At 37.7% G+C, this 27,013-nt stretch overlaps 1 protein-coding gene across 1 annotated transcript in view; it reads right to left on the bottom strand.

Annotated features, from left to right (window-relative positions):
* Window positions 1–11,267, bottom strand: part of LOC149303166 (potassium channel subfamily K member 12-like) — a 38,358-nt gene extending 27,091 nt beyond the window's left edge. The window contains exon 1 of the mRNA XM_089481645.1: window positions 10,925–11,267. Within this exon, the coding sequence (XP_089337771.1) occupies window positions 10,925–11,267 (343 nt within the window). The remainder of the gene's footprint in view (window positions 1–10,924) is intronic.
* Window positions 11,268–27,013: the final 15,746 nt, after the last annotated feature.

The following is a 27,013-nucleotide window of genomic DNA, read 5'->3' on the forward strand; positions in this document are numbered from 1 at the left end:
CTGATCTCTGACAGTCGGGGAAGGTTTGCGCGACGGACGCAGACAACCCCCGCTGCTAGCCACACCTCCTTCCGGCTGCAGCGGACGTTGTCTACGCGGATCGCGTAGACGTCAACCCGCTGCCCCGGCAATACAGCAGGAAGCACCGGTAAGTGTGTGTATGATGGGGGGGGGGGGTGAGACAGGAGGATCCAGGTCCCCTGCAGCGGTGCGGGGGATCTGGATCTTAGTCTCCTAATCAGACTCTATTTGAGGTCTGATTAGAAGACGACCCCGATTAGAAGACGAGGGGTATTTTTCAGAGCATTTGCTCTGAAAAAAACCTCGTCTTATAATCGAGCAAATACGGTAATAGTATCTTTACACATAGCACAGTTTGAAAAGATTTGTGATGTTTTGGCATGCAGCCATTGGGGTCTATTCACTAAGAACTTACATGGACCAGACTGGACTGAAGTTGCATGCCAAACCTAGCAAAACAACTCACTAGGTATTCACTAAAATATGAATGAGAGCATTGAAGTGGCTATGACTCAAAATGTTGTGAGCTTTATGTGAGGGCATGCACGTTCCATGAGTCATGAAACCTACAAAAGTAATCCATTGGTTCCTGATGGCAACACACATTGTATCCTCCAAGGGACCCATAGACTTGAATGGTGTCCGTAGACTTCAGTGGGGCCTGTTCAAGTCAATGGAGAGTGCAATGTATCTTTCACACACTGGGGACTACAGGTATTGGGACACATGGCCCTAGGCAACCAGTAGCCATTTTTCAATTCACTACAATCTTGCATAGATGGATCGCTTTTACATTTTTTCGCAACAGATATTTGTTTCTGTTGCGTTGGTGTTTTTTTTGGTTTTTTTTTGCATGGTCTCTTTCTTTGGACTGAAAATGCGGATTGATGACTTGATCATCACTGGACAGGCCCTGGAAAGATTAGTGTTCATAGTTTTCCCCACAGGTTTGAATGCTTTGAATGTCAAGAGGATGGACAGAGATTTTTAATGTCCTCCACCTTGGCATCAGTAGGGTGCTTGGATGGACCTCATCCTCCCCTTTGTGGTGGACTTAAAGGTGGGGGTAGATAAGTTTTTTAAATGTATTTATTTATGCTTCCCTTTTTTTTTACTTCAATCCATTAATATATGGTTCAGTGGACCCGCATTTCTATTTCAATTAATATTCATTTATTTTTTAAATTATGTTTGATACGGGCTCGCAAGATACCTCACAACCCCCTTTCACCTCACATTTGTAACATGCGTTAAGAAATCTGCAAATTGCTTATTTGTTCAGCTTGCATACTCTTGATTCTTCTGCAGTCAAGTATTTGCCATTTGAGTTATTTTTTGTACCAGCAAATATGAGTTCACTTTAGTGAATTTGGACTTGGGTCCAACCTGCGCAAATTAGCTGCTGCAAACATTTTTTGCCCACTAGCAAGCACTTGCAGTTTGGTGAAAACTGAGATGACATCTTTACTCACTGTCTGCTTAGTATTTAGAGCACTGACTTACAGATAAAGACTCTGAGCAGATATGTCAACCCGCAGACCAGATTGGATTCATCTGCCTGCATGGATAAGAACTAAATTGGAAAAATAAGTAAGGGAGGTAAAGGGGTTACAGAAATGAAAGGTCATTGAAAATGCTACATAAAACAAGTAAAAATTGTGGGGAGAAAAAGACACAAGGACGGGGTTTAAAAATATATGTTGAGACAGGAAGGAAAATAGCGATGGAGAAAAAAATTTAAAACATGAATAAATGAGGGGAAGTATTAAATAAAGTATTTATTATGTTAATTACAAAAATACATACCATAAAAAAGCATTTAACAATTCATTATATTACTTAAGGCTGCCGCATTAAAGTATTATTTGTAGAAATAATAACTTTCTTAGGTAGCCTTATATACATTTATTATAAAATAAGTTTATAGTGTGGAGGGCCGTAATAGACAGAAGAAAAAAATGATAGATAATCGATTTTAGGTACTATCAGGGAATTCCTGTAACGATTCTTTCCAGATATTATAAAAAATATGTTGAATGTGCAGAATTTGGGCAATTTATCTCATCCTCACTGTCATTAGGAAAAAGATTACTGAACTCTGAATGGAATAAAGCTTTTACTGGTTGAAAGGCCATTGTACAACTCGTCAAATCAGATATTACCTCAAACGCTTTTTTTCCCAGATTGATTTTTTTTTCACAGAATATGTGCATTAGATTTTTACACCTCCAGCACAGAGGGGAAGCTGGCAGATCAAATTTGGGGGGGGGGGGGTATAATGACATCTATGCAAAATGGCATAGTGGAGTTCTTGTATGGTCAGACAATGTGCTATTTTATTAATTTGTGACCAACTATAATCCCATTCTTTACAATCAATGTGTATGGATAAAGATTTTCCATATTTTCATGTCTATCATATTAGAAAGTAATTTCATGTCTATGTAGACTGTAAGCTCATTGAGCCGGGCCCTCCTCACCTGTTGTCTCTGTAAGTCAATTTGTTATGTTACATACTACTTGTTATGTCCTGCCTACCCATTGTACAGCGCTACGGAATTTGATGGCGCTATATAAAACAATAAATAATAATATTACACTCTCTTACTTCTAAAGGAGTGAACTTTATACATTTATTGTTTGTTTTAATTCTCAGTTAAACGTTTGACCAGTTATAGATGATGTGTCATAGCATTTGAGAGTTCAAATTCTCTATTAACTTTATAAGGTCTCTGTGATTGACCCCAAGTTCTGATTGTCAATCCCCCAAATTTTGTGTTCAATAACCAATCTCTTTTTTTTAGATGATTCAGTCTGTAATATATGTGCACGTGACAGCAAACTAGCTTGTTGATATTTGGCCAAGTTTGGTAAACCCATGCCCTCTTGGTTTTTGTTATTATATATAGTAGGTATCTTGATATTCTTGGTCTCTTGTGCTTACAATTGTCTCAGTTGTAAGGTAGATCCTTAAGCAACGTAGAATAGTTTCGTTCTAAGACATCATCAACATTTGGTGGAATTATTATACCTAAATAAATAATATTAATCCCAGTTGTAGTCCATTGGAGGGCAAGCTCTCTTTTTAGGTTATCTCAAGATTCTCGTCTTATGCAAGTTGGCTTATGCAAGTTCTTCTAGTTGGATTCTGTTGTGACTGACCCTGTTGAATTTTTTTTAAGTAAATAGGGCCACTTTTTACAAGTAAAAATTATTATCTAAGGGCTCTCAGAAAAACTCTATGCTTGCTGCAGAGAAACATTATATATATATATATATATATATATATATATACATGTTGCAACCAAAAGAGATTACATATAACCAGCTTGATAATAACAGTTGTTAAAAGAATAAAAGTCACTCTTAATGGCCAAACAACGTCTGAACTGAGACACAGTAAAAGTTTGTGTGCCTTCATGCAGATTAATGATATCATATGAAATTCAAAAATGTAACATTGTAACTGAGTTTTCATGCTAAATGGAATAGTATGTCTGTTCAATTATGCCTTCACTTTTAAAGTAAATGTCCAACTATTCTGCCTACTTGACAATTACATGTATTTGTTACATCATTTCAACGACAAGATTCTTTTCCTAGACTCATTACCTAATGAACGAAAAAAATGCTTTTTTTTTTTTTTTTTTTACTAAGGCCCAAAAACATCTAACAGATGATGCTGCATCTTCTTCTGAACGACCTTAAAACGTATAACATTTGACAGTCATCTCACCATGTATAAACAGAGAGTAGGGTTTTCCTGGAAACAAGCTTGTTCCACGGGCTAAAAATAGATTCAGCTGTAGAGGACAACCTAATGCAATATGAATATGGGAGGATTTAAAAAACGAATAGAAAAAATTGGAACAAAAATAGCATTTTCTTATATTTTGCTGAAATAAATTCACGATGGTATTATTTCTGCATATTAATTTGTTGTTTTTTCTTTGTTAGCACAGAAGGAAGCCAACTATTTTTCATCTATTAAAGGCATCTACAGATTAGGTCGACTGCTCTTACTGAAAATCATCCATTCAATCAGCCATCCGCCATCTAACTTTATATCAAGCCTCTAGTTCTGGCGCTCCTCTGTTTATTAAAACTGCTTCTCTCTTTGGCTTTTATTTAACCATACATATTTTGTATGTTTTATCATGTCTCCCTGCCTCTTCCTAGTGGGTACATGTTAGTATGAAAATTTCCCACAGTGCCAGCTTTGTCCCCAAACAGCTTGTGAGTAGCACCTTTGCCCACAAACAGCTTATCAGTGCCACCACTGTGTCTATGATTGTTATGCTCTTGCACATGCTGCTGGCCAACAAGATATGATATCATCAGACATGGGAACTTTCTGAATGAGCTGACCCTGAGACTCTTGAAATATTAACTCTTTAAAAGCCCTATGTAGTGACTCGTCAAATGTGTTACCCAAATAGCTTTAATACCGGTCCTGCATTCAAGCAGGGATATCAACAATAATATACTGGTAGCAAACACACCAATTATATATCACTGTGTGACCTTGAGAATCTGGCCTCAAGAAAAGCCTTTATTGCCCTACAGTTGAAGGAAAGGGACATCCACTACTGGGATTTCCAATAGGGTTCCTTTAGTTAGATACTGTTAAGAAATACAGGATTATTTAGTTAATTTAAACTTGCCTATTTTTTTCTCTGAAGACTAGAAAAGGCATTGAGCAGAAAAAGCTTGCAACTAATACTAGTTCAGTGAAGTGCAAAGTTAATTCATTAGCTTCATGTTTTGATATTTTGTGAAAAGTCTGGCAGGTTGAGGCCCTTGGGGACATTAGACGATAGGAATAATCACATTATTATTTAACGCTCATGGGCTACACCACCATCGCTTTACATCTTCTTAGCATACTGCTTGTAAACATTAAAAACGGAAGACAGTATGCCAGGTAACAATGAATATTTTATATTGATCACTTGGGCTACATGGTAGAAAAGTATGAGTTCACTTATTAGTCGCAGAATTGATCTTTCACACTATGATGCTCAGATTTTATCATGTTTCTGTCATCATTAGATTAAACAAGTGTCTATATATATATATATATGTGCGTGTGTCAAATGAAGTCTGCAATTTAAGCACCACGTTTGATAGAAATAGAAATCCGGAGGATAAGCATTGTTGGTCTGTAACCGTCATTCACAAATGTTATCGTCCAAACAGATGACAATATGCGTCAAGGATTCCTAGAGAAAGAAACATATTTACAATAAAAGAATGTATCTATACTGACCATATAAACCACCGGAGAGAATGAGCGCGATGAAGTGTATTTCGAGAGGTTATGAAAACCAGTAGGATTTCTATAAAAGGGTCAAAACATAAAATGTAACACATTCTTTTTTATCATTTTAATCATTTTCAAGAGTGGATCTAGATATAAATCTCACCAAGAGTCAAAGATCTTTATGTCATTTGCTCTTATGTATTCACAGGCATCATAAACATTTCTGAAAAACACATATTTTCCGGTTGGTAGAATCTTGGATATTTTCTCTTCAATTTCTATCCCATGCCGTGGGTCCACTAACCTTTAGCTAGATATATATGTCCTTAATAAATGAAAGGGCAAGGACTCTAGGCCTAAGATCCCCCACCCTTCCCAGATATTAGTATCTTTAATTTTGTTGTAGTTAAGGCAGATGCGTGGACGGTAATGTCCTTCCTTCATAGCTTGTGTACACGCAAATGTCAGTTCTGGACCCTTATCCTAACTCCAAGTGGGGGTCGCTAACCACTCTCAGTCTTGCAACCAGACGCTAATATTTAGAAATGATCCTTGACCTCTATGGTTCACTGGGTTCCAATATATATAATAAGACAACAGATTTAGCCTACATTAAAAACACTGTAATGACTTGGGTATTAACATCAAATACTTTTATCTGATTTGAAGGAACATATATCAAGCCCCCAAATGAAAAACTTAATTTTATTCCCTGGTACTTCATATCAGGGCCGGACTGGGGATGACTAGGTGTCTTTGGCACTTTAAGGCCAGCAGCTACCAAAAGTGCCGAAGTTTGACAGCCATCTGGATATAAGTGGCTCCACATTACATTTTTTATATTTACCCAGCATGCAGCAGTGCAGGTCGGGTGAGTATGGGGAGCTTGTGTGCCACCAGCCTAGCAAATATTTGCCCAGTGTGCCAGATGGCCAGCTTAGGCCTCATATGAATTATAGTGAGTTTGGGAAGCATGCATTTACCGTAATTGTTAGAAAATAGGTTTTTTTTAATATTCCAGCCATGTAAAATGTATGTATGTTCTGGGTAATGAAAATGATTTAAATCTTTTATGCATACTTAACATTTACTATGTATAATTTTTATATCATATAGGCTGTATGATCCATAAAAAGTCAGATTTTCTTTGAAGTAGAATCTCTTCTGGATTTTTTTATTGTTAGGTGTCAGCATGAGCTATATTTGTTGTAAAAGAGACAGATCCTGGGCGCTCTCAAGTAACTTGGGCAGCAAATTGTTGCTGTAAATTATTGACTTGTATTGAGTTATTTATATCATGTACCAGAAACACTGTAAGACTTAAGTACAAAGGGAATGCCAGAGTGATCAAGGAAATGCTGTTAACAAAGCAGGCATTGGTTGTCAATGAGGAAATGAATTATAGGAATAAAAGTAATAAACAGTAAAGGCATAGTTTCCTTAAAGGGACAGTCACACCGTTTCTTTCGATAGGCATTGTTCCCATGTTTACCAATTTACCCCTTCAGCCTTTTGGGGGAACCTTAGTTTCATCACGTTTGGCTTTATGGCATGTTAGCCGGTTTAGCAGGTTTATGTGCCATATTGTGCCACACATCTGCCAACAATCTTCATATAGATATAAAAGAAAGATACAAAGATACAGGGAATCAATCTTCTTTATCAAGGACCATGCCTAATGCCAGATTGATACCGACGGGGTTCAATAATGAATCTTGCACTGGGAGCAGGTGAACTTGCACAAGCCCAAACATATAAGTGCACTACCTGCAGCTGCCGGTAAGGTAAATAATTGTCGTTGCTGAGAGAAACAGTACTTGATTCAATAAAAGAAGGACATCAGCAGGCAAATGCCTGGGAAAAACTTAGCATTGCTGCTCCCTGTAATATTTCCTGCTTAGAAAGGGGAAAAAAAAGTAAATCTTCCCTGGGAAATGAAAATGGCAGCATTCAGCACAACGTGAACAGAACCACAATGCAGCAGCACTTGTGACATGCAGGTTCCGGGTGTAAATGTGCCACCCCATGAAAAGCAATAAATTAATCAATAAATAATTGCCTTTTTCAAAAAATAGCAGCTGGGGATTGGTGGTCCAGGTGTGGCATTAACCAGGTTGGTGCCTCGCTGTAGCCCCAGGTTGGTGCCTCGCTGTAGCCCCAGGTTGGTGCCTCGCTATAGCCCCAAGTTGGTGCCTCGCTATAGAACCAGCTTGGCACAGTGAGCTGCAAACCAGCTAAATGAAATATGTGTTTGCTTGTTGGGATCAAGCCTGTGCCGACTTGGCCAGCTATAAACACACCTTGATTATCAATGGCATGTTCATGGTGTAAACAGCTGAAGATACAGGTTATTTTAAAATAGAACATGACACCTGCTATGGTCATGGGCAAAATGGAACCTACAAGACTCACTGTAAAGATACCATTAAAAGAGTGGTAAAAAGCACCACGTAAGGACATTCAGACTGATCCTGCTCTCCAGGAATGATATTTCCAAAAGCACACACACTGTAGTTATACAACTAACGTGTGCCTTTGGAAGTGTCATTCCTCTCCCTTTTGCAATGTCATTCCAAAATTATTCTTGGAAAGCACCTTTGCATTGACAAATGCACCCAAGTATAACCAGCGTTCGACGCTCCACAAGTGATCAATGGCTGGAACCTCAAATTGGATTGGAAATTAGATCTTGTTTGGTATATTCCTTTTTAATATGTCAAAGACAATGGCGAATTGATTAGTGCCATGTTAAACTTAATTTTCCCTAGACATCTGGAATGAAATTAATTAAATAGTCATTATAAGAAGCACACCTTCGTTTAAAGACAGCTTCATATATGATGACATGTGCACAAGTGAAGTCATTGACTTGTCATTTGAGAGACCAGGTGTAGAGCAAGAAATTATTAATACAATCTCTAAAAATCTCTTGTTTATCAGCCTATTATTTCAGTAGCTTGCATTGGTATTTAGAGGCCGGCTAGCAATTTCAACAAATGGCAATGTGTTTCAACAGAATTATTCCTTAATAAAGATAGAGCCAGTAATATTAAAATCCGGTTTAAGATCCATTCCTCATTTAACATCACTGGTCATAAACATCAAAGGAAAACTGGACATATCGAAGTGCAACATGATAAATCTGGAGAAATCCACTGATTTCTCTCATTAGTTTGCATGACACATTTTTGCTGATTTGCTCCACCAAAATGTTTTATGCATAATGAATGGTTTTTTTTTTGTCTAATACTATATTACTGCAAGAGAGACTTAAAAAATGTGTCAAGGGGAGCAAGAAGACTTCTCCTGTGGCTAGACTCTCGGTTAATCGTGCTAAGGCGGCTGCACAGAGAAAATGATTACAAAGGAAAAGTACTGAAAATGAGAAATTTAAATAACCGCAACTCGCAAAGGAGAAGTGTGAATAACGTAACAAGATATCATATGTCTTTGTTTGCCTTTACTTTTTTTCCAGGTACACATTTTCAGCAGTGAGCAACAATTGACACAAAAACCCTAGAAATAGTTCAATAATGTGAAATTAGTTCAAATCAAAATCCAAATTGGTTCAATACAAAGCAAAATTTAAAATAAAAAGACAACACAAAGGTCTAATCATGCCCGGTTCTGCTTTTACTAAGAATCATATACTTTTTTTTACTCTTTTCCTAACTTTTGCAATATGAACAAGTAACACTAATCTCACCCCCCTTTTTAGCCCCTGATACCCCTGATTCATAGAAAGGTAAACATAGAAACATAGATGGCAGATTAGAACCATTTGGCCCATCCAGTCTGCCTGTTTTCCCACTGTGAACCTTAATCAGTCCTTGGTTTTGCCTTAGATTTGGAACATCCATATGCCTGTCCCATACCGTATTAGCCTCTACCAGGGATGCTGTTCCACTTACCCACCACCCGCTCGCTAACGTATATAACTTCCTTACATTACGTCCGATCCTCTAGTTTTAGATTATGGCCTCTGGTTCTATCTTTTTTCCTCCTTTAAATAAACAACAATAAACTATCTTTCCATACAGTAGAATATTTACCATATAATATACAATTAATAGTTAAACTGGGGCTATATATACTATATATAAAACACTTCTATTGGTTGCAGTCAATGAAAGAAACGACCACATTATGAAACATTATTTCAGGGTATCGAATATACATTAAATAATGGATTTTCTGTGTCCAACAGTACGTTAAATCCGGTGCTTTTGAATAAAGCCGTTATAAAGCATGCATGGTGACTTGAAAAATGCATTAATAAAGATACTATGTACTGTCAATCTACTTCACCCTCCTTGCATTTTACCCCACATAAGGGTTTGGGTGTAACGATGTTTTTAGATGCAATTAATATAATTTATCCCTTTTAACAGCAGCAAATAGGTGTTATTTTTCATGTCATCTTAGACGACTGCCAAAAATCTTTAAGGCAGAAGACAACAAGGCTGATAGCACATGGTCAGCCATGCGAGAAACCAATGAAAATTAGCCACCACTGCAATTCTAGGGATTTTTTTTTATTAATATATTTTTTTTTTAATTACATTTTTACTCATAGTTTTCCTCCGTTACGTCCCTGGCTATCTATAACTGCACACTGACTTAATACTTATTCTTCAAACTTGACATATTTTTTGTAGGGGCAGAAGTTAAGGAGATGCAGAAGGTATTTACTCATGGGACCTGGTGTATGTTGCAACTTGACCCTGTTGAAAAATGCTAGGGGAAAATAATATATGATAAATTGCATGCAATTTGTTGATGCAAACAAGGAATATACAGCAATTTCTATGTCAGTTTTACTGTAAAAATCTTTTTTTATTTAAAACCTCATTACAAATCCTTTGCAGTAAAATTATAGTAACATAAAGGACAATTCACCACCCCTCAACTATAATGATGTAAAAATATAAATCAAGATGAATGCTTTAATTTCAGGATTTTCTCCAACAGATCAATACACATAGTATGTAATATGTTACGCTATACAGGAGCTTGTGCTACGCTGCAGTATTTGAGTTAAATGCTTTAGAAACATGGCAGGAACATACTGAGGAAACCATCAAACCCAGATACTCAATCTAGTTGCCATAACAACTTACAGTTAAAAAAATTACTGTGTAGGTTAATATTATTCTTGATATTTTTAAATCATAGAAACATTGAATTTGATGGCCGATGAGAATCATATGGCCCATCTAATCTGCCCATTTTTGCCAATGTAGAAACTCAGATCATAAGCAGCCCTTCGTTCTTGCTTTTTATTATATGCCTACCCCATACATGTTCAAACTCTTCAACTCTATTAGCCTTTACCACTTGTGATGGGAGGCTGTTCCATATATCTACCACCCTCTGAATATAATAAAATAAAACATCATTACATGACATTTAAACAGCCGACCTTCCAGTTTTAGACTATGGCCTCTTATTCTAATATTTCTCCTTTGAAACTTCTCTCCTGTGTTACATCCCTTTAAGTATTTAAATGTTTCTATCAAATCTCCCCTCTCCTCTAGGCTATACATAATGAAATCCCTTAGTATTTCATATCCAATGACATGCTATATATACCACCTCATGAGAACAACATTTGAAAAAGACTGTTTCATAATATCTTACCTATAGTTGACACAACTGTCCCTACAAAGTAGAAAGCTCCAGTGAAGTCCCACCTTGGTCTGAGGGCATCAACCCTAATCCCTGCAGCCATTGCTGCTTCATAATCTTTTAGGAAGGATCGAAGTTCTTGGATGCTGATATTGAATGAATCACTAAAGTTCCTTAGTATCTTATTCCAACGGTTATGAGCCAGTGTTTCAGAGGGCCTCTCTATGGTTGAAAAAACAGTAGCTCCAGCAATGAGGTAAACTACAATGAAGATGGCTAATAGCAGAAAACGACCATTGTCTTCATTAAATGGTAACAAGCAGCAGCAGCCTTTCGTTCTCCTGCTAGACATCATCCAAATTTCAGCACCACTGAGCAGGTTGACAGCAACCAACACCTCATTGGATAGAAAGGCATTGGATCACACTTCATAAGAGGACTTCCAGAAGAGCATTGCAGTTCATTCCTCACTAGCTTCCATTTCAGCAGACACAAAGGATCATCTAAGTTGGGGTAATTGGTCTTTGAAGCCTATATGGAAAGTACAACTGATGCATATCTTTCATTCTTTATATTACAGATGCAAGTTTAATAATGGGTACATATATTCTGGACCAGATCTCATTGAAGGAACTGGACATTCTGAGTGATAAATCAAGGCTGGTTATAATTCCTTTGTTCCATCAAAAATAATGTAATTGGGATGACATTTTTTAAACCTTGACTTGGTGCATAAGCACATAGAGGTATGTTTTTCTCCCCCAATGGTGTTATTAAGGAAATTGCTTAACTGTTTTATCCATGGTTATGAATCCAGCTTCCCTTGATGATTCCATCCATGGAAATAACACATTTCCCTTGCTGTGCAAAGTTCACATAAACTGATAAGCACTATTTATCCACAGCTTAGTAATTAAAGCATTTCCATATGGCTAAGGCAAATCTTTGTAAAATATAATCCGCTACGTCCTGTTCTTTTTACAATGTGACATTTTAAGATATGAAAAACATGTCAGGTGAATGTAACATCCTTGGATCACAGAAAACAGGACTTCTCTGTATCTCCTCTATATCAGTTTTCATGTCCTGTTATATCTTGTAATAAAAATAATAACAGGAAACTTCCTTATATTGTATGTTCTGCAAGTAAAATACAAGAAAAATCATATATACATGGTTAACAAACTTCAACATCCATATACATTTGGAATGAGGACCCTACACATACATACATTTGACAGGCAGGCAAACCGTACACCCAAGGGACAGCTTTACCCTGTGTCTATCTATTCCAGGGGCTGCAGTTTAATAAATATGGTACAATACAATCCCTTTGAGTTCTGCATAAATAAAAATCATAATTCAGTACAACAATCAGTTAGGAACCCTTTCTCTGCCAAAAAAAAAATAAAAAAAAATCTATTTCAGCAGCACATAGATCAGAAGAAGGTTATATCTTGCATAGGGGATAATGTAAAAAGTACCTTTTTTACCTGGTGCCTTTGGTGATCTTCATTGAAGACTCTGCTGCAGTCAGGAATATTACAAAGCTATAAAATAAGGCGTTTGCTTTGTGTTCCAAGATCGTGGAAAGCATTCTGGAGCCTTGAGCTGATCTGGTTGCTGTTGCATAATCAGCTTAGTATAGTTTCCCTTGCAGTTTGAAGCCTTGGCTCCTTTCAGCACCTTGGAGAGCAGAGTCCTACCCCATCCAGTTCTGGTTAGGTCAGCATTCAGCACTGAACACAGGGAGACTGTGCAGCTGCAGCCTTTGTTCCCAGTCCCTTTACTCAGACATGCTCATGGAGTAACGGTCCAAGCACCCTGTTTCTTCCTTTGACTTTTTTCAGATCATCTGTGCATCTTCTTGTTCCCAGTCTATAGCTGTGCTGTATGGTGCATTGACACGTTCAGTAAATGCATCTGCATGTTTGCAAGTATTGAGCATAACACTCCCTGTGCATGGCTCCTGGGTGTAGGCTGTACCTGGTCCTGTGTGCTGTGCTATAGCATCAGCTGCCATGAAGAATTTCCTAGAAACTCTGCTGGGGTATCAGACTTAAGTGACACGTGTGATCATGAGATCCTGAGTAAGATCTGCACAGAGTAATAATAAATCAGGTTTCGTTCACAAGCAAATGCCTGGATGCAGGTGGGAACTGCTGTTTGGGCAGATCCTGGTAAACATGTCTCATTATATATATATATATATATATATATATATATATATATATATATATATATATATATATATATATAATGCTTCTGAAAGGCTTGTTTGCTCAGCAACTCAATAAAGCCTTGGAGGAAGGAGTTCATGGATTGGTGTTACTGTTCTTCCCCATAACTTGCTGGAATTCGAAAAGCACAACTCCTAGAACTCTGATATTTCTCTTTATTTACTAACCATACACTGCATTTTAATTTTCACTTGGATGGCAAATAAGAGTTTGTATTAAAAATTAGAAAATGTTTTTCTTTTACAAGTACATTTTCATGAAGCACCATAAGGCATCTCAGAGTCCCACTCTTCCATGAATTGCTATTGTAAACAAAAATCTTCTATGTCTCCCACCATACCCATATGCTAGGGGTTTTCCCTATAAAGCACCACTGATGCTATATATGCTTCAAAATCAGCCAATATGTTTTAGTGTGTCACAACATGTGAATCTGAGTGGTATATGAGAGGCATGTTCTCTAACTCATTTATGAATGAATGCTGTTTTTTCCTCCCCCTCTCACCTTCCTTCCTTGCTCTTTTGGTCTCAAAACTACTTTCTTGTGCTTTATTTACAAAACACTGAATTAAATTAATTCCTCAATGGTGAATGCTGGGTTATTTGTTTGGCCCCCAGCCCCCCCACCCCTTAACTAACACACACACGTTTACAGAGTAACACACATTCATACAAACACACAAACTCGTTCTAACATCCACACACACTAACACTATATACTTACACACAGTCTAACATCTCTAACACACTCTAACACCATACACTAATACACACTCATGCTCACACTCACTCACACTCTCTTGTCAGGAGCCCTATGTTTAGTATAACCAGTGAAGGTTCCTATGCTATTTCTGTAGGGTTACTTGGTGCTCGTCCGCACACTGCGTGAGCTAAAAAACGTAGCGAACCGCCTCTCAGATCCAGCTGTAGGCCATACTGATGTCATTATGTGCCCGCTGGGCAGCCTCATCACCTTCACTCTAGCCTTGAGCTTAACACATGTTCCCACTCTTGTATGTCGTAGGATATAGTGGGGATATCAACATTTTAAATTCTAAATATGTTTTTGCTAATTTTTCTAAAGTCACTGTCTAACCGTTCATTAGGCTGTGATCATCGCTGGCATAGACAGTATATGAGTCTGAGGATCTGTACAGAGACTCTGTCTGTAACTAATAGAGATTTATTATACATTTCCCATGACCATCATTTAACCCAATCTAATTTGTTTCTTACATAATGTTATGATTATATGACATGATTACATCTAAACAAATCAATGTGTCCTCCACCTCTGCTGAAGTTTCATTTGGTGCTTAATTACTAAGGGCTGTATTATTTCACTAAAGAGTAAAAAGAGAGTTTTTTCTCCTTCTTTTAACTTTAGAATTTTATTATATGCACTATAAAATTGTTTTTATTTTGCAAACGTAGGGAAAAAGTACCTGGTGGCTTCAAAACATCACCATGATGTTCTGAACTGTTGTAGGTGATTGTGTCACTGGTGTAACACATTTACAATGTAAGTACCTTTTTCTCTTGATCTTCACTTTTTCCCGTTGTGCTCTATGGTAACAGTTCATTTAGTCACTTGGAGGCAGCACGGAGCTCTTACTGCTGTAAAAACACCAAGGAAGTCTAATAGAGAGGCTGACTTATTGTGTACAACATTCGGTTTACTGGATCACAGTGCATTTGCAGAGACATTACACGTGCCCTTTCTCTGTCTGGAGGCAATGAGATCATATTTCCTATATTAGTATATCTGTTATGTCTAGGACGTTAAAACATAAGTAGCGTGCTAACATATTTAAAACATAATACAGATACAAAATAGAATGCAACTTGGGTCAAGCAATCAAGTAACTTACTAAACTGCTTACAGTCTTTTCATAAGGGATATTTACAATTATTTAACCTGTTGTTACCTGCTAAACTAAATTTTGGTATTTGGTTCATCATTCTTTTTTCTTTAGTGATATAATAAAAATATTAACAATAAGAAGAAGGAGAATAATATTAAGAAGAAGGACACACTTGGTCCATTGAAAACTCTGGTTGGTACGTTGGTTAGTTAAGATCAGTAAAAGGCAAATGTTATTTTTTTTTGTTTCTCTGTATAGCAGTAAGGACCCGATGTCTGCACGTTTGAAAATTAACTCTACATAGAAATATGTGATTGGTTGCCACAGAACACAGAACAAAGTTTCTGAGGTCCTCTCATCCTCCCATCTCACCACCAGCCCCCTCAAACCTGTTCCTTCACATTGCTTACCATCTCTTTGTAAAAGCTGGTTTCTGTAAGATACTTGCTGCGTTTTATGTACATTTAAAGTAGACAGTATATGCAGCTACAGATTGTTTACAAGCTTTATTCCTGATAGAGCAGTAAATTATAAGGTATGATGCTGCAGCAAGATGCAGATAATTATAGTTATAAATATATTTGTAACAAAAACAAAATCTGCAATTTCACAGTCTGTCTTTAATATTGAGGAATTCTTTGATATTTGCGGATTTGTTACCTTTGTTCTACACTACTGTCCGGACTTACCTGACATCCAGAAACCGTGTGGTCGCATCCTTTGCTTCCCTTTTGGCTGCTAGTGGAGCTGCACCTGCTGCTTCCTCCTATAAATAATGCTGGTGACATCACATTCGGCACCCTGCAGCCTATATTGCACCCTGCTAATTCCCTGGATGATGCGGGATGGTGGTCAGCTCCTAAAATCTTAGGTTAGCACTCTGGTATCTTAACTCTGCCTGCCTTGACGTCGCTGCTTTCTGGTATCCTGACCCATCTAGTCCTTACATCACTGTTATCTGTTTTCCTAAAAAAAATAAAAAATAAATACTGTGTTTATCTTTAAACATTTAATATAGTAATTTATATGGTTATTATATGTGGTTTAGTACTGCAGATTTTAGGTAGTCATGTGATATTTAAATGACACATTCCCTACCCAAGCACTACACTGAGATGGCTATGTCAATGCTAATCTATTAAAATAGACCTTGGGTCTGAGGATCCTGCTTGGTTATGAAGAATGTGTACTATTTACAGAGCTACTAGTTTTCATTGTTCCATAGTTTTCATTATTACACAATTTTTTTTATAATTATAATAATTAAAAAAAACACTATAGTGGGAGTTCCCCTTTTTTTAGGAACTCACAGTGTTAGTCACAATGCACACAATGGAAAAAACTAGATTATTGATTTATGTATCTGTGTGAATTAGATTTCAGAGTAAATCAATTAAAATGTTTATCCTAGATTTGGGAAATGAGGTGGAGAAATCATAAACCCTTTTAAAATACCATATGGAAGATAAGCTATGAGTAACAATGAATGGTTTCATGACATTTAGATTGTGCCTTGTGATTAAATACAAAGAAAGGAAAAGAAGAGTGTGAGGCCCAGATACATTTGAAGGGTTTTTTCGATTCGGAAATGAAATTTGTTGTCACTCACACACTCTCATTCACACTCACACACACTCTCGTTCATACTATTTCTCAATGTCTCTCTACCTTCTCCACCAACCGCTTCTGTGTCCCTGTCTCCTTTCCCACAGCTCTGCTTCTTCTGTTGCCTCTTCTTGTTATTCAGTCTTCTTTCTTTGTTCTGCTTCCCCCTACATCTTTTTCCTTTGTCCACTTCTTTGGAAACCAGGCCGTATCTTCCTTTTCCTTCTGTTTCAACATGAACCAGGCCTCCCGGTGCACTTAAGCAATAGGTAAACGACCTCTTCCCGAAGGGAGGAACGGGGACAGGCTGTCCCTTTTGCGGAAGTGCACCAAGAGGCCGCAGATAAAGAGAGGTGCAGAAACTCTTCTCTTTCTCTGTGAATTGTCTTCATTATTTTAGCCTCTCAGTGTACTTCCGCAAAAGGGCGACGCCAAAGAGACAGCCTCCCCCTGTTCCTCCAGTCAGGGGAGAGGGTGTGCCTGGAGCCTCCTCCCTTTTGTAGAAGTGCACCGGGAGGCCTGGTTCATGCTGAAACAGTAAGAGAAAGAAGATACGGCAAGACACAAACAAAGAAAGAAGACAGAGAGTGCCAGTAAGAGGGAGTGAGAGTGAAAAAAAAACCAATGAAATGCCAATGAAAATGTGGGGGTCTCTGCTCCCTCCTAGTTTTTAGGCATCCATACGAGTTGACGAAATTGGCAAATTTCCCCAAAATTTCAATTTGTACGAATCGGAATGCACAAATCTATAATTATGAAGGTGGTGGTGTATTTATTAAGGAGGCTAATAAAACATAACATAATGTATGTATCTAGAACCATACAAATATATTACGCATAATAATGGCATTATGACATTTGGGACTACTGTTAAATTATTTCCAAGGTTGGTTTTTATTACCCATTCTGATCCTGGAAGTAAGGAACATAATTCACCCATATTTCCATATCAACACAGTCTGAAATAGTCTATTTTTGATGTGAAGTCTTATGTATAGTGTCATAAACTGCATAGTCAGCCTTAAAAAATATGGTTAGACAGATTATTTGCATATGTACTATTAATGAAGGGATGGAGATATGCTAATTATATGAATCATATGCAATGCTAAGTGGCAAGTATTATAATAGATGTGCTCTTTCCTGCTTAGCTAGTAATATTCTATATTGAGGAAATCCTTGTTTTAATGCAGAGTTGATATTCGTGAAGAAGAATACAAAACCAGTAGTGTTTTGACAGAATGTCTACTCTACAATACGGTACAGACTTATTCACATACAACTGAACTTAAAAGTGGATGACAAAATGTTGTGTCACATTGGATCTTTGGTATTCTTTATTTCTGTCATACATAAAATGAATGCAACAAAAAAATTTTGTTATCTGTAATTACTGGTGTAAGATTTTAGCAACTCATCCTTATCAGACACAAATGTGGGAACTCTTACTCCAAATAATGCTTAGTTCACTGCAGTAAAATGTCATGACTTCTGGGATGCGTGGTAGCAGGTTGTGATACGCATAATTATAACCAACAAAATAAATTCCCTACCCTTATGTTAATCTGTGCTCAATGGGTATGTAATTAAACAAAGTACATGGCTATGAAGGGATGGGGCAACTCACCCAACTAAGAGGAATGGAGTTTGCAATAATATATTAACTTGGCAATGACCAAAGTTGTATATGAAATAAATAACTGATGCATATCACAATTATGACCAGGAGGAAAGAAAGACAACAAAATTAGACAAGGAGAAAATATTTTATAAAAAATGTTATAAAAGGGTTACCTCTTCAGACCCAGTGAATAGGAAAAGATAGGGAGTATGGTGCATTAGTATTAGTGTCAGACAGTTGGCTTATTGTTGGCTTATAGTTATGCGCTTCATTATATTACATCACATTAACTGTATATAGCGCCAGCCTAGGGTACAATGAAAATAAATAAAACTAGTTAAATATTTTTAACAGATGTTAAACATACTTCACCATTCTTCAAGCAGATCAAACTTTAAATGGGAATCCATCAACGATGTTTAACTTGGGGGTATTTACTAAACCCATGTCACCTATAAACCAGGAAGGTATCAATGTATTTTGTGTTGAATGTACTGAGTACAGAGTACAGGCTTTCTGTATCATTTATAGGATGTAGCAGGCTGGCTGCTTGTGATCTCATACTTTAGAGTGTAGTCATCTGCGACCTCACTCTGAAAAAGTGGAAGTGTAGAACAGGCGGCCACAGCGGTTTTATATATCAGCCGCTGGCCTTAAAGTGCCAATTCCAATTTTTAACCCCAATCCTGATGAGCATGTATATGTTTCCATGACTGCTATGAAGCAATTATAGATTCACAAATGCTCTGTGAAATGTGACTACAAATAATACAGATATGGGAAACTGTGCAAATTTTAGTTCCTATGCAAAGATGGATGAAAGGAAAAACAAATATGGCAAATATAGCACACGAATGGCAAATATATCAGAAAAAATAGAATGTTGGTTATTTTTTTAGGTCTATATGTAAATGTGGCAGCTGTAGTGGGAATTGCAAACTGTAAAAGTATAAAAACTGGCGGTAAATGTCCATGTTTCTATTTATTTTCTTCAATTTCCATGACTCATGCAAGTCATATGAAGAACAATGGCCCTTCTCCTTTATGTAATCAGAACATTCTGGGTGGAAAGCCAATAAACGGCTCAAGCGGTTGTATCTTTTTCCAATAATACAAAGATAAACTGGATTGATTTACAATCTTGGAAAAGGCAATTTTTCTTGTTTTATTACATTTTTGATTTATTTTGTTGCTTGGCAGATGTTAAACCCTTCTTTAATATTCTGGTTTTATGGAGCATAGAACTCATTTGATGTCGCTTCACCTGTCTACTGATGCTGGATTCATGTTTGAATGCTGAAAATACTATTGAACATTTAACAGATCCAAAACATGTATTTCCATTTTGGGTGCAAATTAAATTACCTATGTTATGAAACAGAATTCCGCTATGCACAGAATTGCACATAATTATATTTTAAATATCATTAACTCAATAATAAAGCAGAAAATATTGTAGCATGAGATTCCTTTAATGTTGATGATTTAGTAATTCCATCTCTCATTAAAAAGTTACATTAGAGATGACTGGCTAAGGTTAAAAATGTGAATTAAATAACCGAGTACAAATTGTATAACTAATCAAAGTCCGTAGAATTGGTACAACTACGAGTGGAGATTATTAAAACAGAGATATTGTTAAAAAGATTTGTGAGAATATGTATTTTTTTCGCAATGCAATTAGTCAAAGGTATTATGTTGCTTAGAATACATATAAAACACTGAAACAGAATTGAGGGTCCCAGAAAGGGGTTAAATCATTAAACCAGGAGTTTGAACATAGTTGAACATATCAATTCCCTGATATCACTGTGTATCAATCACATTGGGCTAAACCAGAAGGGACTCTCTTGCAAGAACCGCCGAGATAGCCCCGCATAAAGCATAATTTAATTGGGAGATGACTTAAGAAATCTTGTACGTCCCACTTAAGTCTTCTGGAAAGAGATGATTAAATCTTTATACAGTATTTTTTCCAACAATACATTAGCCAAATTAGTATATGTTGCGGGATCATATGGTAGTCCATAGAAGTCTATAAGCTATAAGGGTTTGAATAAAAAAATGAAATGACAAAGATGATTGAAAGTATACTAACATTAACATAATTCCAGAAGTTAACTCAGAACTGCCCAATTTTAGTACATGGGTTGATAACTAAGTAACAATAGAACCAGGAGCGTAACTAAAAGCCACAGGGCCCCGGTGCAAGAATCTGTTAAGGGCCCCCCACCCCCCCAACCCAATCAACCCCCTTCTCACACATCTACCCCCTCTCCGCCCCCTTCTCAGGCTATCTACCCCCTCTCCCCCATTCTCACTATCTACCCTCTCCCTACCACCCCATTCTCACTATATACCCTCTCCCTATACCCCCTCTCACTATATACCCTCTTCCTACCCCCTTCTCACTACATACCCTCTCCCACCGGGGCAGCGGTGAGGCAGGCAGCGGCGGCAGGGAGCAGAGGAGACAGAAGGGTGCCAATGGGTTGCTGAAAATGACCGCTTGGCACTCCTTGGGCCCCCCTGACTGGCAGAACTCCAGGGCCAGGTCGCAGTCGCGACCCCTGCGACCCCAGTAGTTCCGTCACTGAATAGAACTACCCACAATTAGGGTTGATGACCTTGTCTGTGCGCATACTCTTTTCCTCTAGTTTAATTGATGGGACCACAGCTCTACTTGGTAGGGGAAACCTGCTCACGTTAAGCACCAAAGTAACACATTCACAAGTTTGTTGTGATCCTGAGCATTCCTTCATTTTCAGACAATACACATTATGGCTGTCTCTGATCATCTTTCATCTGTAATTATATCACTTGGGCCACTGCCAAATAATTAGGTAATCGCTGCGGTTTATTTTGTATTATAATTATTATGCTTCCATTACAGCACTTGCACTTAGGCACACTGGGAGTTTTTCATTAATGGTAACCTCTGTCATAAATCATACCCTTTGGTTTCGATTCATCTCATAAAATTATAATCCTTTCTCATCTTTTCTTCTGGCAAATTATTTTTAGTTGTATTTTGGTCAGTCCGTGTCCTAAACTAAGAACAGAAAGTGAATGTACCTCAAACATTATTTGTAGCAAGTAAATTGCATTAAACGTCACCATGTTAAACCTCTACAATGCAAATCATGTTCTGATTTAGGAGAATACCTACCTCCTACTACTCAATACCATCCTAACTGCTGAATTAGAGAACATCCAATAAAGTGATGGATGAATAGTCAATGCTGCATTTGCTCATATATGCAAAGCTAATTAACATTGCTTTATGTTTTGTAGCTCTAACATTTACAGCCCCCCAGGCCTGCACATATATACTCTTTATTTAAATTAAAAGATGATTACTTTTTGTCTCTATGTATACATTTGATTGTCTGAATAACAATTTTGTGATTGTCAAAAACTACAAACCCGTGTCATTTGAGGAAACTTACCAGGGTTTATGGTAATTAAGACTGCAGGTCTGTCCTAGGCTGACAGGTCCATGGGGACGGTAGTCCCCCTGCCACAAAACCAGCGGACAGATTGCCATCTTGATGATCTGTCCCTCTACTGTGCTGCTGTTAAATTTGTGCCAAGCCTCCATATGATGCATTACAAGAGACATTGATGTCTTTAAGGCATGGAGCACCAATATATATATATAATGTCATATCCTGGTGCTTTTGCAGTGGGGGTGGCAGCCATGGAGAGGCCCTGGGTCAGGCCTAGGGCAGCGACAAGGTAAATATGTTGCAGGTTATCTAATGTCTTACTGCCCCTGAGGTAAGCTTCAGCTGGACACAAGTCATGACTCTTGGAAGACTGCTTCTGTAGGAGGTGTAAGCAGTCAATGACCCCAAGTATCTATAGAGCATACACTTATAGACTTTGAGTTAGATCTTTATCATAAAACTACATCAATATGTAGCAATATTAAGTATCTTGGAACAAACCACATTAAGCAAGGAGAAGGTTTGATGTATTCTCCTTGAGTTTACTTGCAGAGAATACCATTACATAAGGTTTGGTGGGTAAAGGTGATAGAAACCCCTTTCACTAAAATTTAGGGGTATGTAGAAGTATTATTAAACACTCATCTACAGACACCAGACAAGCCAGAAGGCTTGTTTTCCCTCAGAAATCTCATGGTGCTGCCACAACCACAAGGGATTCTGGGTAGGCGCATGCAAATAAGGTCAACAATTGATTTACAAATTAGCCATTGGCTTTTTTAAACCCCTTTGCTAGTTAAAAAAAACGCAGTCACACATGTTTCTGGCCATGCTGACTACTGATGGTCAATTGGTGTCACAGGGTAATCCGCAATTGTATTATCATTACCCTAATAACAATAATAACATTTTTATAGTCTTAGACTGCCCACTGGCGTCTTATAGCCAATACACAATGCATGACAACACGTTGCCCTGTTAAAACACAGAACTGTGCGGCACAATAACTCTCACATCTTTTTCCTTTACCTAAAGGAGAAGATGCTGACCTGTCGCTAAATGAGCATCATGAGTCTAGTAGTCCACAACTGCTACCTGTAGGCGATCCTTGATTTATACACCGTCTTGTGATCTGTTGATTAAAATTATGTTTTTTGAAGTAGTACACTTTAAGATCAACCCATCTTTGCCCACAACATACCTATAATTTTAATGTTTTGATCTACAGTGTGTTTCTCTCCATTTTGTATTCAAGAATTATATGCAATGACTGATATTTTCTTTTGATAATCAATTCCTGAGCGTAGCGTATAAGCCAGAATATGCACTATAGTTAATTACTCCCCTAGGTAAATGCAGACCTCGGATAACAACTCTAATCTAATGAGCCTACTTCATACAAACAGAGAAATTGCACAGCAAATTTAGAAGCATTCCCATCCTTGCAGATTCAATAAAATTGCACTTAGATGGTCAGAAAGAATGATTATAACATTTAAAATACACCAAGAGTAGCACTTTATTTGTATCATTTATAACACTTCTCGCAAATGAAAGAATGATGGGGTTTTTACATATTTTTTGAAACAGTAGCTGTTATTGATTTTTTTCTTTCTTTTGAAAAATGAGGATATTTTAAAGCTTGCATTGTCTGTTTAGAAACATGAATGATTCACTGGCAATTGGTTTAATACCTAAGCATTATTTTATTCTCACCTTCCAACAAATAAGATTAACAAGCAGCTGAATAGGTATTTAAAAACATGTTCTAAGCAGCTGATTTTGCAGAGCTTTTGAAAATGCAGAGGCTTTTTTTTTTTGTAGAATTGCTTGCTTTTTGGATTGATTGTGTTAATGAATTATAGACATCTTTGCTTTTCTTGGGCATGAATGTGCAATACAGTTCTTGAAGCGCAAGCAGGCATTATTGCTGAGTTCCCTGTAGATCTCAAGAACGGTACAAATCGAACTCTTTTTACATCATTAAGATGCTTTGAGGCACTGCAACAAATACCGTCATGTTCAGAAAGTATATGTAAATGTACACACTCACAATTTGTGCGCACACTCCCACAGGCCAATATGCAAGCACTTAAAGCACATTGAAGTCACATGAAAATGTTACCCATGATGTCTATTATTTGTAGTTTAATATTAACAATGTAATACATTACTATTACAAAAGCAAGCAGATACTGATATTTCCCATATATTGAGCTAAAGCAGAATGGCCATTCATGATGTCATTGTTTCAACTCATCATTTTGGATTTTCTAATCATTGCCCTACCTTTATCAGCAGCACTGATAATTTATTTGAGTGGTGCCGGGGGAGGTCTGTGGGGTGGGGGGGGGGGGTTATGGACCTCAATGATTTCAAAATTCAGAAATCTGTTTTGAGACCCCCACTGGATATTTTATATGCACCTTGTATGGAGATATATGCAAATTCTTTTGGAACATGCTAAATACTGTGCCATTGTGTGTATTGGCCATTATATCCCCATGTTCGGCTTGTACTCTGAGCTCAATGCCTGTCTTCTTTGGTAGATTAGATCAAATGCTTGCCATTCAGACCCCATCATAGGTTAAGTCATTCAAAGCAGTCACTGATATTTTAAACAGTTTGCCTTCTCTTTTAGTTCTTTGTGGTTGACAAAAAAAGTTGCAGATCTATCTGCTGTCAAAGAATGTAAAGAACCGAAGAATATATTGATATTTACAAGGAGCCACCAAGCCTAGAACATAAGAGCATAATAAATCTCTTCTCAACATCCTCACTAGCTGCATGGACTTGTGAGTAGCAATTCTTCCTGCAAAAGACTCTGAGAGAAGCAGCAGTCCAGCTAAGGCTGGGCATTTATTGCAGTAAAGGAACAGCAAAGACAATTTTTACTGAATTAGCCAACACATTTTGCATTATTTTGGTGTGGGTTTTTTTTAAAGATTTTTAAATTTCCTTTGAGTTCATGGCAATGAAATGGCTTAGGTGCTACCTGGCTATTGTTCTTTTGCTACATATGTGCTTTCCCAACCAAGCACCAATGATCAAGCAACTTTATTCTGTGAATCTTATAAGAATGCTCCAGCAATGGTTTCCACAGAAATATTGCAAAGAACAGGTTGAGACACCAGAGCCCATAGGAAACAATACTGACCATTAGCAGCAGCATACTAAGGTCTCGGCCGATTAGACACGAGTCTGGGAGTCAGTCGGCAATCACCTTTAAGGGCATAGTAAGGATCATTTCCATGTGCCTGTCTCCTTACCGAGCAGCCCCTCTTCTCCTCTTGCATCTTCTTGTTTTTCTGCCTTCTTTCTTTGTCCGCCACTCCTTGTGTCTTCTTTCTTCATCCTCTTCACTATGAACATGGCCTCCCTGCGAACTTCTGCAAAGAGATGGAGCCTTTGGGCACATCCTCTTCCCCTGTGGATCTACCCTTTTGGGGAAGTGCACAGAGGGGCCAGATCAATGCCACTGAAATCAGAAATAGTTTCAATGTGGTATACGTTCTATACTTTTCTCATGTTTAAAAGGTACATGGCCAGCCTTTGTACTGCTGTTCTTAAATACATATTTCCTTTATGTACAAAGGTGAGGAGATAACACATGACTAAAGGAAAAATATGACAAAAGTGGAGTGTGACCCATAATTCAAGAAATTCAATGGTTCTTGTAAACTAAATGGGATGTTTTGCTTCATTTTTTTCATATTATAAATGCTTTATGTATTGTTTCCATAGAAACAAAAGAATCATGCTTAACATCCCTCTTTTCCAGAACCGACATCTTGTTTGTAGGTTTACACGCCTTCAACATTTTTTGTGAATTTGAGTCTAATTACTGGGCTCATAAACAAGGGGCGTTTAGTTGACCTCTCTGGAACCCATGAGATGGTGGGAATTATTTTGTTAAATAATATTTTTAACTGCGGAACTTGTTTTCTTTTTATTTTTTCAACTTAAAATGTTATCATTACTTTGAAACATAAACCAATCTAGAAATAAATCATTAATATTATTACATTGTACAGAGCACCACCAGATTCTGTAGCATTATGACATTGAGGTAAGAATGCAAAATTAACATGAGAAATTACTATTAGCAATATACAAATTGCATTTAATAATACCGTATTGTCCATATACCGTATATAGACCACGTCTCACATTATAGACCAGACCCCTAAAATTTGATGTTAATTTAACGAAAAAGGTTTTAACACATTACTAGAAAGCTAAAACAGTATTTTCTCATTCTCTTACTCATTTAGGCTCTCTCACACGATCATTCACTCTCCCATCCTCTCTCTCACTCCTAGTGGCTCCTTACCTTATCCATAGTCTTCCACTTGTCCCAGTGTGTTTAGTCTTGACACTTATGCAAAATGGTGGAGCTTCCGGGCACACTTGTTGCCCCGATTGGAGGACCGGGGGAGAGGCTGTCCCCGTGACTCTGCTTTTTTGCGAAGTACCCTTAGAACCCAGAATATTGCAGATAGCCCGTGACTCTGTGAATCTGTCTACAATACTGAAACTTCTTAGGGTACTTCCATAAAAGAGCAGGGCCACAGGGACAGCCCCTCTCAATCAGGGGAAGCAGTTGTGCCCTTTGGCGGAAGTGTACCAGGAGTCAAGACTGGAGACATGGGGACAAGCGGAAGACGCTGGTGCTTTAAAGACAGCAGTCCCTTAATGACGTGAGCATGGCAGACAACTAAAAAATACAGGACGTAAAGAGTGCAGCTGGGCTTATCCAACTTGTGTCGCTACAATGCAGAACTTGATCTGCCTGTAGAGAAATAGATCGGGTGCAATGTTGGGCAGCAGTCTACTCCGCATTTCCACAGTGTGCCAGATGGACAGTACAGGCCTGGACAGACACAAGACAGCATGCGAAGATAGACTTAGTGTTCGGGACTGCTTGGCAAGGATTTGGTCACATGGGGAGTCAGAGGCTATTGTTTCACAATGAAGGTAATGACAGATTTTATGCTCCTCCAAATAGAGGTGTTTTCAGTAAGTGTTTAAGGTTAGTAGAAGTAGAGGAGACATAACCAGTTAGGGAATTCCAAAGAATACTTGCTGCACTTGTGAATTCCGTAAGACGTAAATTGGAAGAAGTGATATGGCATTCTATAGAGATAGAGGTTGTGTGCAAAGCAAAGTGGGCATTTAGCAGAGTACTTGTGGATAAGTTCAGAGATATAGGGAGTATAGTGATGTTAAGGACTTGGTAGATCAGTGTCAGAAGTTTTTACATTTAATCCTGGAGGGCATGGGCAGACAGTTTGGGGATTGGGAGAGTGGGCCAAAAGTTG

This window comes from Sceloporus occidentalis, unplaced genomic scaffold (assembly GCF_023333645.1).
Source record: "Sceloporus occidentalis isolate IW3139 unplaced genomic scaffold, rSceOcc1.0.p SCAF_15, whole genome shotgun sequence".
NCBI lineage: Eukaryota > Metazoa > Chordata > Lepidosauria > Squamata > Phrynosomatidae > Sceloporus > Sceloporus occidentalis.